We start from the raw sequence: 16,259 nt of genomic DNA, 5'->3' as shown, positions 1-16,259 counted from the left end.
GCAGCCACCTGGAAAGAGAGGTTTTGCTGCTGGTGCTTCGCCTGGCACTCTGCCCATCCACAGAGGTGAGGTGCCAGCCTCATTCGGCAACATTCGATGTATAAGACACACCCAATTATTAAGCAATTTTGTGATGTAAAAAGGTTCATCTTATACACCAAAAAATACGGTAATTGTAGTTTCCTCCAACTCTGTAGCTCTTTTCTTATTTGATCTATTAACTTATTATAATCATCTTCTTTTAGTGTAGTGCATTTTGATGATATCGAAATTTCCAAGTGTTTTACTTTCTTACTGTTTGCAAATCTGATATTTGTTCCAATTGGTCTAATAAATTTATAGTGCAGTTTTTAGTTATAATCTTTGTTTTGTTTTTATTGATTTTTGATCCTGCCACCTTTCCATATTCTTCTATTTGATGTATTAATTTTGGGATGGTTTTCGTGGGTTCTTCTGTTATAAAAACCACATAATCAGCAAAAGCCTTAATTTGTAACTTTCTTTCCTAATTTCCAAATCTGACTATTTGTTCTCCGTCTGTTCAACTAATATTCTTCCATTTTGTTTGAAATATATAGAATTAATTAATTTTACAAATTTGGGACCAAATTTCATTCCTTCTAATTGTATCTTACTAAATCTCCAGTTCACATTGTCAAACACTTTTTCTGCATCAAGAAAAACCAATGCCATCTGCTTTCCCGGGTTGTTTTCATAGTATTCGAGTGTATTGTTCTCAAGTTATTTCTGACCTGTCTTTGGGGTAAAAGCCAATTTTAGTCTTGGTGTATTATTTGATCTAAAAAATTTTTATCCTTGTTGCAAATATTGTGATAAATATTTTGTAGTCAGTACTCAAAAGTCTATAGTTTTGAATTTTTTCCTTATCTTTATCTATCTTAGGGATGAATGTTATTAGAGCCTCAGACCATGACGGTGGCAATTTCACCTGATGAACTATTTCATTAAATATTTCTAACATATTTGTTTCCATTATATTTATTTCTTGCTTAAAGAATTCAGACCTTCTTTTATTGTTGCTTGTAATTCAGTGATTGTTATCAGTCTATTTAAGGTTTGTTGTTCTTCAGTGAGTGGCTTCATATTTACAGATTTTATAAAGTCTCTTATTTTACCCTCTTCTACCTCTTCATGAGTGTATAATTTCTTAAAGAATTCCCATTCTATTTCCCCCCCCCCTGTTCTTTATTGTGTTGTATGATACCCTATTTATCTTCTACTTTTCTATAATTTTCCTTTCTCAATTTGTGTGCCAATCAGTGACCGGGTTTATTTTCTTGCTCAATTTTTTTTTTGCTTAGCTAATTTTATTTGTTCTGCAATTTCCTCTTGCTCAATTAAAGTAATCTTATGTGTAATATGTTGTCTCTTTTCTTTAAGATATTTTCTTTCTGGGTCAGTTTGGCGATTGGTTTCTATTTGTTTTAATGTTTTAATTGTTTAATTTTTTTCTTTATTTCTTTTTGCTACATATGAGATGGTCAAACGTCGAATTTGTATCCCAAATTATTTGTGGTGTTGCCTCTTCTGTTTTCTTTATTTGGAAAAATATATATAATTCTTTTTCCAGCACTTGTTTATATTGTTTTTCTTTTACATTTTTTCTGTCTATAATCCATTTAATTTGTTTTTTCTGTTTTCTTCATGCTAGTGTTATGGAATTATGGATTATTAGGTTCAATCTCAATTTCTTCTACTTCATTGTTTACTGATGCTGTGTCCTGGGCCATATCTATTCTTGACCAACTATGGTGTGAGTTAGAATAGCATGTGTATTGTTGCGCTGTTTTATGTTTCTCCCTCCAAACATCTTTTAAGCCTAATTCATCACACATTTTCCAGAAGGGCTTGGGCAACTTGTTTTTATTTTTCATTGCTGAGAGAATTTTAGATTTGGATATGAAACATAATGTTTTTTGGGAATGCTTTCAACATCAAAAGCAATATGATAATTTGTAAAAGGGCATTTTGCCAACAAGTTCCTCAGCTACCCAAACACAATCAACACAAATTAGAAGTGCCCCTAGATGGTGGCAAAGATAGGATCACATAGTACAAATGCCCCCAAAATTCTCCCACAGCTTCTCATCTCTTTCTTGTAAAGTGAATCACTGGACTTCTGAAGTGAATCAAACAGTCCTTAAACAAATCTGGCTTTCCTCATTAATTGTGCTTGTTGGAAACCAATTGGGAAGGTACATGCTGGTTGCCAAGTATCCAGATTTTGATCTTATGACTATGCTGTAAGCTATTGCAAATTCAGTCATTAAACAAAGAGTTGTAAGTCAAGGACTATCTATACAGAGCAAATGGATTAATTCAATAACCAGACGGCACTCATCCACCCCTCGGCCTCTCCTTTGTGGGGTGCCACAGGGGTTTGTCCTCCCCCCCCTACTATTTAACATTTACATGAAACCATTGGGTGAGATCATCTGACGGCATGGGTGAGGGATCATCAGTATTTTGATGATATCCAGTTATATATCTCCACCCCATGCCAATTCAGTGAAATTGTCTCTTTGTACATAGTTCATTTGTGTATAACATTTCTTTTTGACTTGATGAGAGGATGTCGGCCACGTGGAGTTTGTTGGTTTCCACTTGATGATGGTCGTGTCATGTCAGTGTCTTTGGATTCGTCATAACTTCAGATCCAGGCAAGGTAGAGGCCCTCAATTCAAATTAACAAACTCCGTCCTCAGTTGAAGTCAACCCACCCTGGATGATAACTCTACCTACCAATGAGAAGAAGTGTATCAGGTAGGACCAACCCTTCCTTTTCTTGAAACTTAAAGCCAGAGCCTAGAAATACAGTCAAAGGTCTTGTGGTGAATGGAAAACTCTCATTCATTTCTATTTACTGTGTCAAACTCAGAAGCAAGGCTGCAAGTCTTGGCTACATGCCCAAAACTGTTAAAAGTTTCCTCCCTTTCTAGGAACAGCCCCATAGAATGTGTCATTTTTAAAATCTATTTACTAGAACACAGGGTTGGTTCAGAGGCAGTTCCTAAATTGTGTAGATTCCCAAATTACTGTTACTCACAGCATCCGGAGAGTTGTGGATATAAAAAAGAACACAACCAACCTCTTTGAGAAGAAAGAGTCTTCAAAGAGCCTCTCGTCAATTTGTTGACACGAGGGTAAGTAACTTTTCATTGATCCATGACAATTCAATGGATAAATAAATGCACACATGCCAGCCCCATTAGAGAAGCCACGGGTTTCTTATTTAGGTAAAACACCTCTGCCGTCTTTGCTGGGAAGGAGCGTGTTTCCATTCATGTTATACATCTCTCTTAAGGTGATAAACTGCTTGGAAGAACAAAGATGATTTCATGGGATTGAGGTGAATTCCACTTGGAGGACCCTGTGTTCTCCTTACATAATGCAATAGAGGAAAAACAAGAGGCAGTGAAAATTTCAGAAATTTCTATTCAAGGGGCTCTGCAATTAACTGCAATCAAATCAGGCACTTCTGTTAAAAAGTCTTCACAGGTGTCTTTGATCTGGTATATTTTCTTGACTAGCAGCTGCTATATTTGGGAATTTCCCTGCCCAGAGAAGCAGAGACTGTTTTGATAGATAGAGTGAAAGCCGGATGTTCCCACTGGCCCAGCACGGTTACCTGCACTTTGTCTTTTTGATAGAGCAAAACTCCTCTTAAATAAAAAGCAAATGGAGGAAGAAAAAAAATTACAACATTAATAGTAGTTCTGGATGGGATGCAGACATGATTTGTTTGTCTATATTTTTAAAAAAGTTTTTTGTGTATGTGTATTTAGAAACCGTCCTGCCAAGACGGCTCTAAGTGTTAGGGAAGGATTGAGCAACCTCTCGCAATTCATATATGATTCAAAGATGAGACAATGTTGTTTGGGGTTTTTTTGCTTCTGGAACAGAGAATAACAGGCTTGGAAAGAACCTTGGAGATCTTCTGATCTAACCCTACCATGTTCTGTAATAAAAGTTGGCACTCAGTTTGCGATGATTTGGCACAGAGATATGATCAGCAACGGTATTAGGCATTAAACGGATGCCTGCCTTTATCAATAGATCTATAGCTAGTTGTGAAACACTTTGGTACAAATAATGACTTTAAACCAGGAGTGAATTCCAGCAGGTTCTGACAGGTTCTGGAGACCCTGTAGTGGAAATTTTGATTAGTTTGGATAACTTGTAACAGAAATTTTTAGTCATCTGGAAAACCGGCAAATACTCTGGCCCCAGAGCGAGGTGGAAATGGAGATTTTGCAATACCCCTCCCTCAGGAGTGGGGAGGGAATGTGGGTTTTGCAATATCCTTCCCCTGCCACAACCACCAGCCATACCTACCAAGCCACACCTGCCCACCAACCACGCCCACAGAACCAGTAGTAAAAAAAATGGATTTCACCAGTGCTAGATGGCCAAAATGACAGATTGTCATAGGATGACTAACATGGTGTCATCTAAGGTATGGAGAATAACACAAGTTCTTCAATTTTTCTTTACTAAAAGAGGCTTACAGCATACAAATGGATGAAAAAAAAACCCAGAGGAAGGAGGACAGGGAGACAAAAGTGAGACAAAAGTGAGAAGGACATAGTCAGAAGATACAAATAGGAAAGTGAGATACATTTGCTCTCGTTTATGAATCAACTTGTTGAATGAGATCTTTTTAATTAAGTTGCAAAGACAGACAAAACATACATTACATGTAACATTTAGTGGAGCAACAATCGCTCCTGTCAAAGTAGAAGTCATCTTTATATTTGTAATAAGTAAAAAAGAAAAGAAATTAACTCTATCATTGTTTATAAAATACTTAGAAATATTAATTGTAAGATGGTAAGTAAAAACACATCTAAAACATTTAAAAATATATAGAAATTTTAAGATTGTAACTTAAAATGAACTATGAAGGAAAAAAAGAGAAATAGTAGAAGAGGAAAGAAGGAGTTTATCTTTATATTGTGAATAATCACTATCTAATACAATATAACTACTAGGTACAAATATATTTAAAGTAGTATAAAAATAAGGTTATCTCTGTTTCTTTGTATCCCACCAGATATATACCTTTTGCCAAACCTCATAAAATTCTGATTCTTCTTGGTTTTTCAACCTTCTCGTCATCATGTCAAGCTCAGCACTTTCTAAAACTTTCTTAAATATGTCTGTTTCTTTTAGGGTCTCAAAGTCTTTCTATTTTTGAGCGAAAGCTATCCTAGCTGCTACTAAAATGTGGATTATTAGATAATATATGTCTTTTTTATATTTCTTATTTGAAATACCTAATTAAAAGAATTCTGGTGTTTTCTTAATTTCTTGCTGGGTTATTTCTTTTAGCCATTTTTCACGAGAAAGCACATACCCTTTTTGTCCTCCTTGCTGTGTCCTGGGGAATAATTTTTAGGGAATTAAGTTTGGAACTCTTAGCCAACAACAAACCTTACTACGTGTTTTATTCCATTTATTCCACAAAAGATGTAAATAAGTTTCAGGATGCTAAAAAGGATGAGAGGAAGAGAGTGCTCTTAATGCTCCCCAAAATTTGGATTTGATAACAAAGAACTCATAGAGCATAGAATAATATGGTTGGAAAGGGCCTTAGAAGCCTTCTAATCCAACCTCTGCTTGTGACAGAAGATCCTAAACCATTCCCAACAAATTGCTGTCTAGTCTCTCTTGAAGACCTCCAGTTTGGATTTCTCTCTAATAATTTTCCACCCATCATTTCTTGTCCTGTCCTCAAGTTGGTCAAGTAGGTTTATGCACCCTGTGATAGTCTCTCAAATAATGGAAGTCTGCTATGACTTCTCTTCTTCTCTTGTTAGACTAGACATAACTACTTCCCTGAATCATATGGCTTTGTATATTAGTTTAACAAACAGTTTAATAGATTAACAGAGTTGGAAGGGACCTTGTAGGTTAGTCCAACCCCCCATTCCAGCAGAAGACCTACAATAGTTCTGACAAATGGGAGAACAATCTCTTCAAGAACGTTTCAAGTGAGGAAGTTCCCACAAATTCCAATGGCAACGTCATTTCCATTGGTTGATTATTCTCACTGTCAAAAAATTCCTTGTTATTTCTAGGTTGAATCTCTCCTTGATCAGTTTCTGTCCATTGTTCCTTGTCTGGCCGTCAGGTGCTCTGGAAAATAGCTTGATCCCCTTCTCTCTGTGACAACCTCTCAAACATTGGTATTGGCAAATATTGGTATAGTAGAGGCTATGAACATGTCATGAAAAAAAAATCTTTCTCATTGGAGTCCATATTTATTTGAGGAGTGGGAGAAAATATTCTTTCCCCCTTTCTTCATAGAATTTATAGCAATTCATAGATCTAGGAAGTCACAATGTCATACTGTTTAAGGGTTCTCAAAAGTTGTCTTTTGTGAGCATATAAAATTATATAGCCTTACACTCTTCATTTAGGGTGACACTTTTCATTTTCCAATTCAGTTACTGAAGTTTAATATTAGAAGATACGATTTCAAAAATCGGGTTAATGTAAACAGAATGAACAGTAAAAATTTCAGAACAGGATGCCAGTACTTATGTTACAATTACATTTATAAAAAAATATAGCTAAATAGCTGCTTTTTTCTACAGCAGCTCTGACTTTCTGGATTGACATTCCTTCACTCTGTATGTTGTGCCATGTCATCAGAATGTTCTTAATTATTTAAATGCTTGCAACACACTTGCCCACATATTTTCTGGGTAAAGGCATCCTGGCCAAAAGTTGCGAAATAAATGTATTACAGTGAAAAAAACATGACTACACTTTAAAAGAAGAAATTATTGATCAAATTGTGCAACATAAAGTGTAACATAACATTCTTTCTTCCATCATTTATATTTCTAATGAAGTAATCATGGGAATGAAACACTGAGATGAGAGGCTTAAAAGAAAACAAACACAGAAAAAACCCCCCTCTAAAACTGTTTATCACAACACATTAAAGATTAAGCAAAATAATATTTTTCCCAAATCTGTTGCACTTCATTTATCATTCTGATCTGTGAATGAGATGTTCTAACCTTAACTCTAACCCTTCCCTCCCCTTTTCCTTTCCCCTTTCCTCCTGTATCGTTGTGTCTTCCAAGAGTACAGAGAGAAGTTTACAAAGGATTATATAAGCTTACTTACATAAAGATAGACACAAGAAGCAAGTATTTAAAACAATGAATTCAGAATTAAAACATACACAGTAAGAAGAAAGTAGCGTAAGTTGTATTAAATTAAAAAATACTGTTCAATGAGCATTCATGCACATGTATGCTATGTATACATATTAGAATACATATGGGAATCTTCTGCTTAAATTGACCCAGAGCAGCCTGTTAGACCCTCCTGCCATGATTCCTGAAAGAGCTCAGAGCAACATACAGGAGTCAGGTTAACAGAGAACACGCAGTTGTGGCTGAATATAATTTTTTTACAGGAGTCAAAACTCCAAGTTTAGATTTACAAGGATCACTGAGTACATTTATTCTTGCTTCACAAACTTATTGTTGTGGTTCAGCCTGGGACCCCTCCGGGAATGGCTGATTTGCTGTCGGTGTCCGGCTCAGAGGCTGAGGACCAGGAGGGGCAGACTGATGAAGAAGCTGAATCCCAGGCTGAAGATGAAGGACAGCCAGAGTTCCACCAGGGGGAGCTCTCCCCAGCAAGCAGCCTGGATTCCCTGGGGGAAGATGCTAGTGACTTCATAGATATGCGACAGAGGAGAGCTAACGAGAGAAGAACGCAATTGGCCAGATATTTCCAGCATTAGGGGTCGCAGCTGGGTTTGGGTGTGGTGCTTGGGAAAGGATAAAAGGCGGCCCCACCCTTCCTGGCTTGTGGAGTTTTATCTTGGAGATTCGTGAGACCTGTTTGTGAACTTTGGTGGCTACAATCCTGGTTTGTGCCTTGGACTCTTGAAACCTTGGGGGGGGGGGTGCCAGCAAGAAGCTTTTGGAATTGACTGGACATCAGGACCCTGTTGTAAAGTATTGTAACCTGTCTGCTGTGAAGACAGGTTTTCCTTTGTGCTTATTTTTTCCTGCTATAAATTACTTTTGGATTTTACCAGAGTGTCTGGCTATTTTTCAGTGGGTGTGGAGGTCTGGGAAAACCCAGACAGAACACTTATAAGTGTTGATTAAGACAGGAGCCATCTTCCTCCTCCTCCTTTATAGCATAACACCAGGAGCAGATGTGAAAAATAGAGAAAAATGTTTAACAAAATGAAAATGTATTGAGCCAATAGTTGGTGAAAGAATTGAGAAGGAGAGTTGACTAGAACTTAAAAGAAAGGCAGGGATCCAGTTTTACAACCGATGGTCCTCTGTCTTCAGTCTTCCTGTATTTTTAGGAACTGCTTAAACTTAATCATCGAACCTTGGTCAAAATTTAACTGTGCAGCCTTTCGTGTGGGTCAGAGAGGCTCACACCATTGTGGGGCTGATTGGCCCTGTAAGAAACCCCTCCCCATCTCTTTTAACAACTACTAATCGCTATCTTGGAGATTTAATCAAGTTATTTTTTAATACCGTTACACTTTTTAATCTTAAATTATTGTGATGTTGATTTTATTTCTTATATTGTGCACTGTCCTGAGCCTCTCTTTGACCGATATAAGTGGTAAATATGAAAAATACATAAATAATTTTTTTTAAAAAAAATTCTATGGCAGGATCTTCATTGAAGCAGTTTTCCATAATCGTTAATTGCATCTATAATCACTAAGCATATGATAAGTAGGATAGAATAGGATAGGATAGGATAAGATAATATTCACTGTAACTGCAGAAGATGTGCTAAAGAATGCTAGAAGGACCAGTCCTTCAATATCACCCAATTCTTCGCAAAACTTACTGTTTTGGTTGTTTGATCTATTTTGTTTTTTTGTGGGAAAATGTACATAGTTCAAGCCCAGGTTTGCAAGATTTTCAGAAGTGATTTGTCCTTGCCTTCCTTTTTATAAGGATAGGTCATCCAGCTGGGTTTGTTTAATCTTGCAGTTTGAACTCTTACATTTCCATTGATTCTTGGGCTGTGGGCAAAAGCATATGTGCTACATTGAAGTAGATGTAAGGATTGGGGTGTAGGAAGCCAGCCTCCCTCCTACAAGAATAAAATATTTAAGAATTAGTCTTACTTGAGCTTTTATTTTTTGCCCAGTTGTATAACTACTTAATCTTTTTAGCAAATTTCATGTGATTCCAGAAGCATATAATTTTCCTGGGTTTGGGATAATTTCCTTATTAAAGCTAATTGGTTAAGGAGACAAGAGGCTCTACAATTTCTCTTGACTGCTCATTCTACAAGCTGTCTGCCACAAATAGTTTTGGGGAAAACACTGGTCTCCTTGGTGTCTATACAGATTCTTAGTTATCCAGATTATGGCTGTCCCAAAGGTGTTTTTTCAAGTCCATCTGCATTTAAAAGACACTCTCTTGAAGACAACAAAGTCCATATTCTCAACAGCAGGGTGGTGGTGGTGATGATGATATGACATCATCTATCTCCAATCTACCAGATTTTATCTCCAATCTACACAACCTTCTTAGAACTTGTACAACAACACATTTTAAGTAGGCTCCACACCAATTTGTACTCCTCAGGAGACCCTGATGACACAGATAAGTCTCCAGCTGGCTTTAATGACTCACTAAAAGAATGTAAATGACCAGCTGTCTGCAACAAGTATAAATCCTTCCATACCTCACCATCCAGTCAGAGCTGAAGAAGCTTCTTGGATGAGAAGTGAAATGTCTTCAAGCAAAAAACCAAAAGTTCAGTCGCCTCTTGAAAAACACTGTTGGGACTGCTCTCTTTGATAAATTTGTATCATTTGTGTCATACATGCATGTCTCTCAAACTTGATGTCTTCCCCATTTTATCTTGCAGAATTGTCGCCATGGGAAAATTCCTGTTGACCTGCTCAATTGTGATTCCCCTCATTTTGCTCCAGACGATTGTCTCCATTAGAGGAGTAAGCATCCCCTTTCGAAATGCAAATAAATTTAGCAGACCCTTTCCCCCAAATAGACCTGTTAACCCAGGTAATCTTTCACTGAAGAAGCCTGCCTACTCAAATCAGGTCAACCCTCCAAAACCGCCACCTCCTCCACCTCCTCCACGGGTCAACCCTCAAAACCTAGCACATCTTCAACTATTTCCATCTGAAAAACAAGAAAATCTTCCATCATATTCGTTCAACTTCCCAAATCTACCACCTCCTCCACGGGTCAACCCTCAAAACCTAGCACATCTTCAACTATTTCCATCTGAAAAACAAGAAAATCTTCCATCATATTCGTTCAACTTCCCAAATCTACCACCTCCTCCACGGGTCAACCCTCAAAACCTAGCACATCTTCAACTATTTCCATCTGAAAAACAAGAAAATCTTCCATCATATTCGTTCAACTTCCCAAATCTACCACCTCCTCCACGGGTCAACCCTCAAAACCTAGCACATCTTCAACTATTTCCATCTGAAAAACAAGAAAATCTTCCATCATATTCGTTCAACTTCCCAAATCTACCACCTCCTCCACCTCCTCCACCGGTCAACCCTCAAAACCCAGCATATGCTCCAGGATTTCCATCCATCATTGAAAAACCAGGAAATTTTCTGTCATATTTTCTCAACCTCACAAAACAACCAGCTCCTTCACTTCCTCAATGGGACTACCCTGAAAACCCAGAATATCTTCCACAACATCTGTTCATCCATGAAAAATCAGAAGATCTTCCACCATATTCAGTCAACCTCCCAAACCTACCACCTCTTCAATGGGTCGACTCTGAAAACCCAGCATATCTCCCACCATATTCGTTCATCCCTGAAAAACCAGAAAATCCTCCACCATATTCGTTCGAGCTTCCAAAGCCACCACCTCCTCTAGAATATCCATTCATCCCTGAAATACCAGGAATTCTTCCATAATATTTGGTCAACCCCCCAAACCCACCGCTTCCTCCACCATATTCAGTCAACCCTCAAAACCCAGCATATCCTCCCAGAAAAACCAGGAAATCTTCCATCATATTCGGTCAAACCCCCAAACCCACCACATCCATAATGATATCCAGAGAACCCTAAAAATCCTGGGTCTTTCTCACATCAATCATATGATCCCCAAAATCCTCACTGGGGACAGTATAATCCCAAATCTTGGAAACCTAAACTGCCCAAGTTGAAGAATTTGAATGGAGCAGCAATTGAATGGGCAGAAGCTGTTGATTCTGGAACATGCCATGTCTAATCAACATTTTCAATTGAACAACCCGAATGAGGAGTGGTGGTGGTCCCAAAATTGCCATCGTTATTCTGAGCACATTTACTATCCCCAGTACATCCAGCCTGTTCCACAAGACATCTTTGTGAGAGACTGTGTGAACATCACAATGAAAGAATACCTTGAACCCACTGGAAATACAACAAAGGACGAGATGGAAGCCACTGTGTTGAAGCATGTGGTGACAGAAATTTTAATCAAGCAGTATCATACTTTCTCCAGTTCTTCAGAAGGAGGCAGTTCTAGACCTGATGATGGCAACCCAGTGGACTCAAAGCCAAAGGGCGATGAAGTGAAATATGTAGTGGGAAAACCTTTTGTAGATGCTGCCATGGGGGACCCTGAGAGCTACAGCTTAGGCAGCCCCATAGCCAAGATGTATTTTTGTTTTAATGACAGTGAGGAAGAACGTTGGCGGAATTAAAACCATCACCCTTTTGCCACCAATTTTACCACCCAAACTCTATCCAGCCAGTTTCAAGAGATGTTTTTCTGAGTGAGTGTGTAGGGGAATATGTCAAGCCCACTGGAAACCAAACTGAAGATGAATTGGAAGCCAGACTAGTGCAACAGGTGGCAAATGAAAAATGCGTGGAGATGTAACCCCGCTTGACTGTTTTCACAATGGCAGGCAGCTACTATAATAATAAACTAGAGAGAGCTACTATAGTGGAGATTAAAAGTGAGTTCAAATATGGAGAAGGAGTAGCTTTGGCTAATAGTCTTGGAAGAGCCAGTGGACACAATCTCCCAAAGAATGCTGTGTCTGAATTGCATTTCTCTTTTGAGAATGCTTTGTTTCTCATTCATCCTTTTGCCATTTCAATCATTACCTTAATCACTCCTTTCCTGATCTTCTAAGGGCTATGGTTCCTAAGTCTCTTCCATGGTTGCTATTAACTTATCTCAAATCTGGAATATTTCTCTATCCAGCAAGAATTTAGTTATGGTTTATGTTGTCTGGACACTGCATCAGATGCAAAGAAATGCAATACATAGGCTATTTGTGAATGAATGTCAATTGCCATCATGAATCAGTCTAAAGTGATTCCTTTTTTGTATTTGTCAAGTCTAAGATGGAGACGGTGGAAAATCCCCCTATTCCTGTAGCCTCAATCCTTTAGTGGACTCTGCTCAGTTTTCAGGAAATATTTTGGCAGTTCACATGATAGTAGAAGTTGTTTTTGAGAAGGAGGGAGGGAAGTAAGGAAGGAAAGAAGGAAAGAGACTCCTGAGATTATTTAAAATGAATATATCAAGATTTGAACAGAAGGTTCCATTCAAACACACTGACTTTCTGAACAATTGGAGTCAAACAACTGAATGTCTTTTGTTTTACTATTTCCTGAACAGCTCTCCTCTAAGTTGACAATTCCACACGTATCAACTATTTTTGCTCTCTCACACCTCAAAAGAGTGGCAGGCAACATTTGATGGCAAGCATGGTTTACAGCATTGCAAACTTGGTGCTGAAAAACCATGCGTCTGGATGGACTGCAATGTTGAGCTGAACACTTTTTTGAAACTGTGATATACCGACATTAGAGTGTTTCCTACTGGTTCCTATCTCGAAGTGGTGAAAAGCTGAATTATCACTTTTCAGCAATTGTGGAGAGGGATGGAGGGGGGGCTGATGGAAGTTGAGGGTTGTAGAAAGAAGACTGGAAATCACTGGTAGTCCTGGAGTTGCTGGGACTCCTGCTTGATAAACTGCTTTAGTGCCTCCTTTGTTTCAATTGTCATCCCTATCCTTCAATATGAGTGAGAGGTTTTGTCCAGTCATTAGTAATTTGTAGACTGGGAAATTCCTGCTTCTAGTTCTATACAACTAATCTGAACCGGAAGGAACCAATATCTGCTTCATAGTAATGTGTTTATAAGCAGTTCTTCAACATTCTGTTTAATTTTCCCTCTTTTTGTAAAGTTTTTTTTCTCCACAATTTCCATATATACATGCATATACAGTGGGGAATATTGTTCTGGTAGCAGAAATGGAGCTGTGCTGCACGTGCAGCTCCATTACCGACCACCGTGCACACACCGTGCTCTGGTTGCATTGCCTGCTCTCTGTCCTCACCATGACTTGCTCGGGGCAGCATTGCTGCACCAAGAGATTCCGGTGGTGCGAGAGAGCATAGAGCAGGCTGCGTGGCAGGAGCTCGGGGCTGCCGGGCCTGCAGACTGCATGTTATCTTTTGCACATGAGAGCATGCACACACGCCGGGAACAAGCAAGCATGGTCACTGGGAGCGTGCTTAAATATATTTCAGTAACAAACATACTTATACATTTTATATAAAATATATCAGTAACAAACATACTTATACATTTTTATCCAATCAGTCATAATTGAACATCCTATTTTGCACCTATTTTATGCTGTTATTTATCAGTCTGTTTTCTTCATTTCTTTATACTCCCCTCCCTCTATCTCCATCTCCTCATCTACCTTCTTACTCCTTCTCTCCCTCTTCCTACTTCCCTCCACTCCTCTTCTCCCTTCACCTTTCTACTTCCTCTTTCTCCCTTTTCCCCTTTCCCTGAGTGATTCTTATCCTAATTCATCTTATAGTTAACAGACTGATAACATATTCCTGCACATCTTTAAGCTATCGCTATCTCTTCAAAAATCATAATTTTTATATCATTTCTATTCATTTATCTCTTTATTCTAGGTATATACTGTTGGTCTAATGATGCCTCCTTAAAATCTAATTTTGTCACCTGGGTCTCACACCATTTATTCTCCATTTTCTTCTTTTTTATTCATTCTGATTTAATTTCTATATATATTCATCTATACTCATTTTCTAGTTCTCAAGTTTACCCATACATTATAAAATTCTGTATCTTCCTTATCTTTAATTTTCATTGTCAGTCTATTCATCTGTGCACAGTCCAAAAATTTCTTGAGTACTTCTCCTTCAGCTGGGATTTTGGCTGCTTTCTATTTTTGTGCAAATGCAATTCTAGCTGCTGTCACCACATGCACGATTAAGTATGTATTTTCTTTATTAAATTTCTCATTTGTTATCTAAGGAATGCTGATTACGCTGACTTTGGCGCCTTTGCTGGACATTGTTTATGTTTAGCTCTGAAGAGAAAAATAAAACTTTTTTCCTTGCTATTTTAAAATCTGCTTTTCATTATGTGTGTTTATCAATAAAGAGTTTGATTTTGTCATAAAATAAGGGATTTTTGAGTTGGTGGGTTCACTCTGAGGGCCGTGCACAGAACAGAGATGATTCATTCCACTTAATAACAAAGCTGGACCCATTTGGATCCAGAATCTTGGATTTTATATACACAAGTAATATACTTCTATTGCTAGGAATAATTTAACATAGTACAAATGTTTATTTCTCATATTTTTTAACTTTATATCAAACATTTAATTTAAAAAATTGCAAATAAAAATGAAGCCCATGCATAGTTACAGAGTTACAAAATATCCCAATGACAACTGATATGTCACTTCAAAATCCAACATTCTCACCAATTTAGTTTTTTTTTAAAAGAACAATGTTTAAAGCTGGCCTTTAATCACCTGATATACTCATTAGGGGAAGACCATATATCATTATATTTTTACTATACTTACAATTTTATATCTGGTACAAACACAGTGTCAATCATCAAATCAATTGAAATACACCATAGTTTTTTAAAAAGTACTCTTTATAACCACTGTAAGCTGAAAGCATTAGGACATACAAAATTATTACAACCCAAAGTACAATTTTCAATTAGGTCTTAAAATTAAATGACTATGGCATCTTCAAACTTCAAGCTGAATTCCAGTAGTTAGTGTGTTTCTAGCAGGGGTGAATTCCCAAACCAGATCAGTCGGTGCTGGTCTATGGGTGCCGCCATATTTTTTAAATGGGTTTTTAAATTTTTTTTCCTTCTGCGCATGTGCAGAAACTGGATTGCCATTTTGTTTTCGGCGGGGATTCAAAAATTTTAGGGGGCGGGGTTTTGCACTGTGCATGCGTATCCACATAGCGGGGGAGGAAGTGAACTGGAAGTGAGGTAAGTTAAAACCCACCTCTGGTTTCTACCAGTAATATTTCTAAGCTTTGTTGTATACAATGAAGAAATAAAAAACACATACATTTGGTAAAATATTTGATTTTAAAAACAACAAGAAGGCCATGTCAGCTTTTGCATCCTAAACCTCAAGGGACTAAATAAAACAGTAAGAAAGTAAAGCAAAGTTTGGGAAGAGTAAAGTGTTTGTAGCAATCTTGTTTAAAGAATAATTCTAACATAGTGCCTCAGTAGGCCAAATCTGGTTCAGCAAAATCAGTTCCCAATCTCAACATTAGGCTCTTGATATCAAAGTTCATGAATTTCTTATTCTGGCCTGTAGTTGAAGACAAAGGGGATCAATCCCTCTTGCTTAATAGACTGGAGAACCATTTGACCAGAATGATATAAGGCCATCATGGTGAACCTATGGCACGTGTGCCACAACTGGCACACAGAGCCCTTTCTGCAGGCATGTGAGCTGCTGGCCACATCAGCTCTATTCTGCATAGACTCACTCATGCCTCCCACCAGACAGATGATTTTTGGGATGGGGAGCATGAGTGACGTATGCACGGGGGGTAAGGGGGAGCACAGAAGTAGGAGGTTTTGGTCCCAGGTGGCTACAGGTATTTCAGTTAGTTTTAATCAAAATGCAGTTAAAATGCTACACAAGGTATCGAGAATGTATAAACACACATACAACAGGAACAGGAAGTGTCTCACAGGAGCAAATGGAGGTAAATCCTAGAGAGACAGGAAATACATCACAAAAAAATGGAGATAAATGCCAAAGAGAAATAAAGCTGCAGACAAGACTGACATAACACCTATAATAGTAGAGAGGCCTGCTAAGTACAAAACCTATGGCCTGTTTTTGGTCCCAGGCGCTATGCTAGGCCCCAAACGGGGAGCAGGGGAAGT

The 16,259-nt window shown here is 38.0% G+C and overlaps 1 protein-coding gene across 1 annotated transcript; it reads left to right on the top strand.

Moving 5' to 3' along the window:
• The first annotated feature begins 3,072 nt into the window (after positions 1-3,072).
• On the top strand, positions 3,073-14,441 carry LOC139174748 (uncharacterized). Its single transcript, XM_070765287.1, has 2 exons — positions 3,073-3,164; positions 9,910-14,441. The coding sequence occupies exon 2, from the start codon at positions 9,920-9,922 to the stop codon at positions 10,952-10,954; it is 1,035 nt and encodes a 344-aa protein (XP_070621388.1). The 5' UTR covers positions 3,073-3,164; positions 9,910-9,919; the 3' UTR covers positions 10,955-14,441.
• Positions 14,442-16,259: the final 1,818 nt, after the last annotated feature.

Source organism: Erythrolamprus reginae, chromosome 12 (assembly GCF_031021105.1).
Source record: "Erythrolamprus reginae isolate rEryReg1 chromosome 12, rEryReg1.hap1, whole genome shotgun sequence".
Lineage (NCBI taxonomy): Eukaryota > Metazoa > Chordata > Lepidosauria > Squamata > Dipsadidae > Erythrolamprus > Erythrolamprus reginae.
The sequence above is the reverse complement of the archived record's forward strand: the minus strand, read 5'-3'. Positions and strand labels throughout refer to the sequence as shown.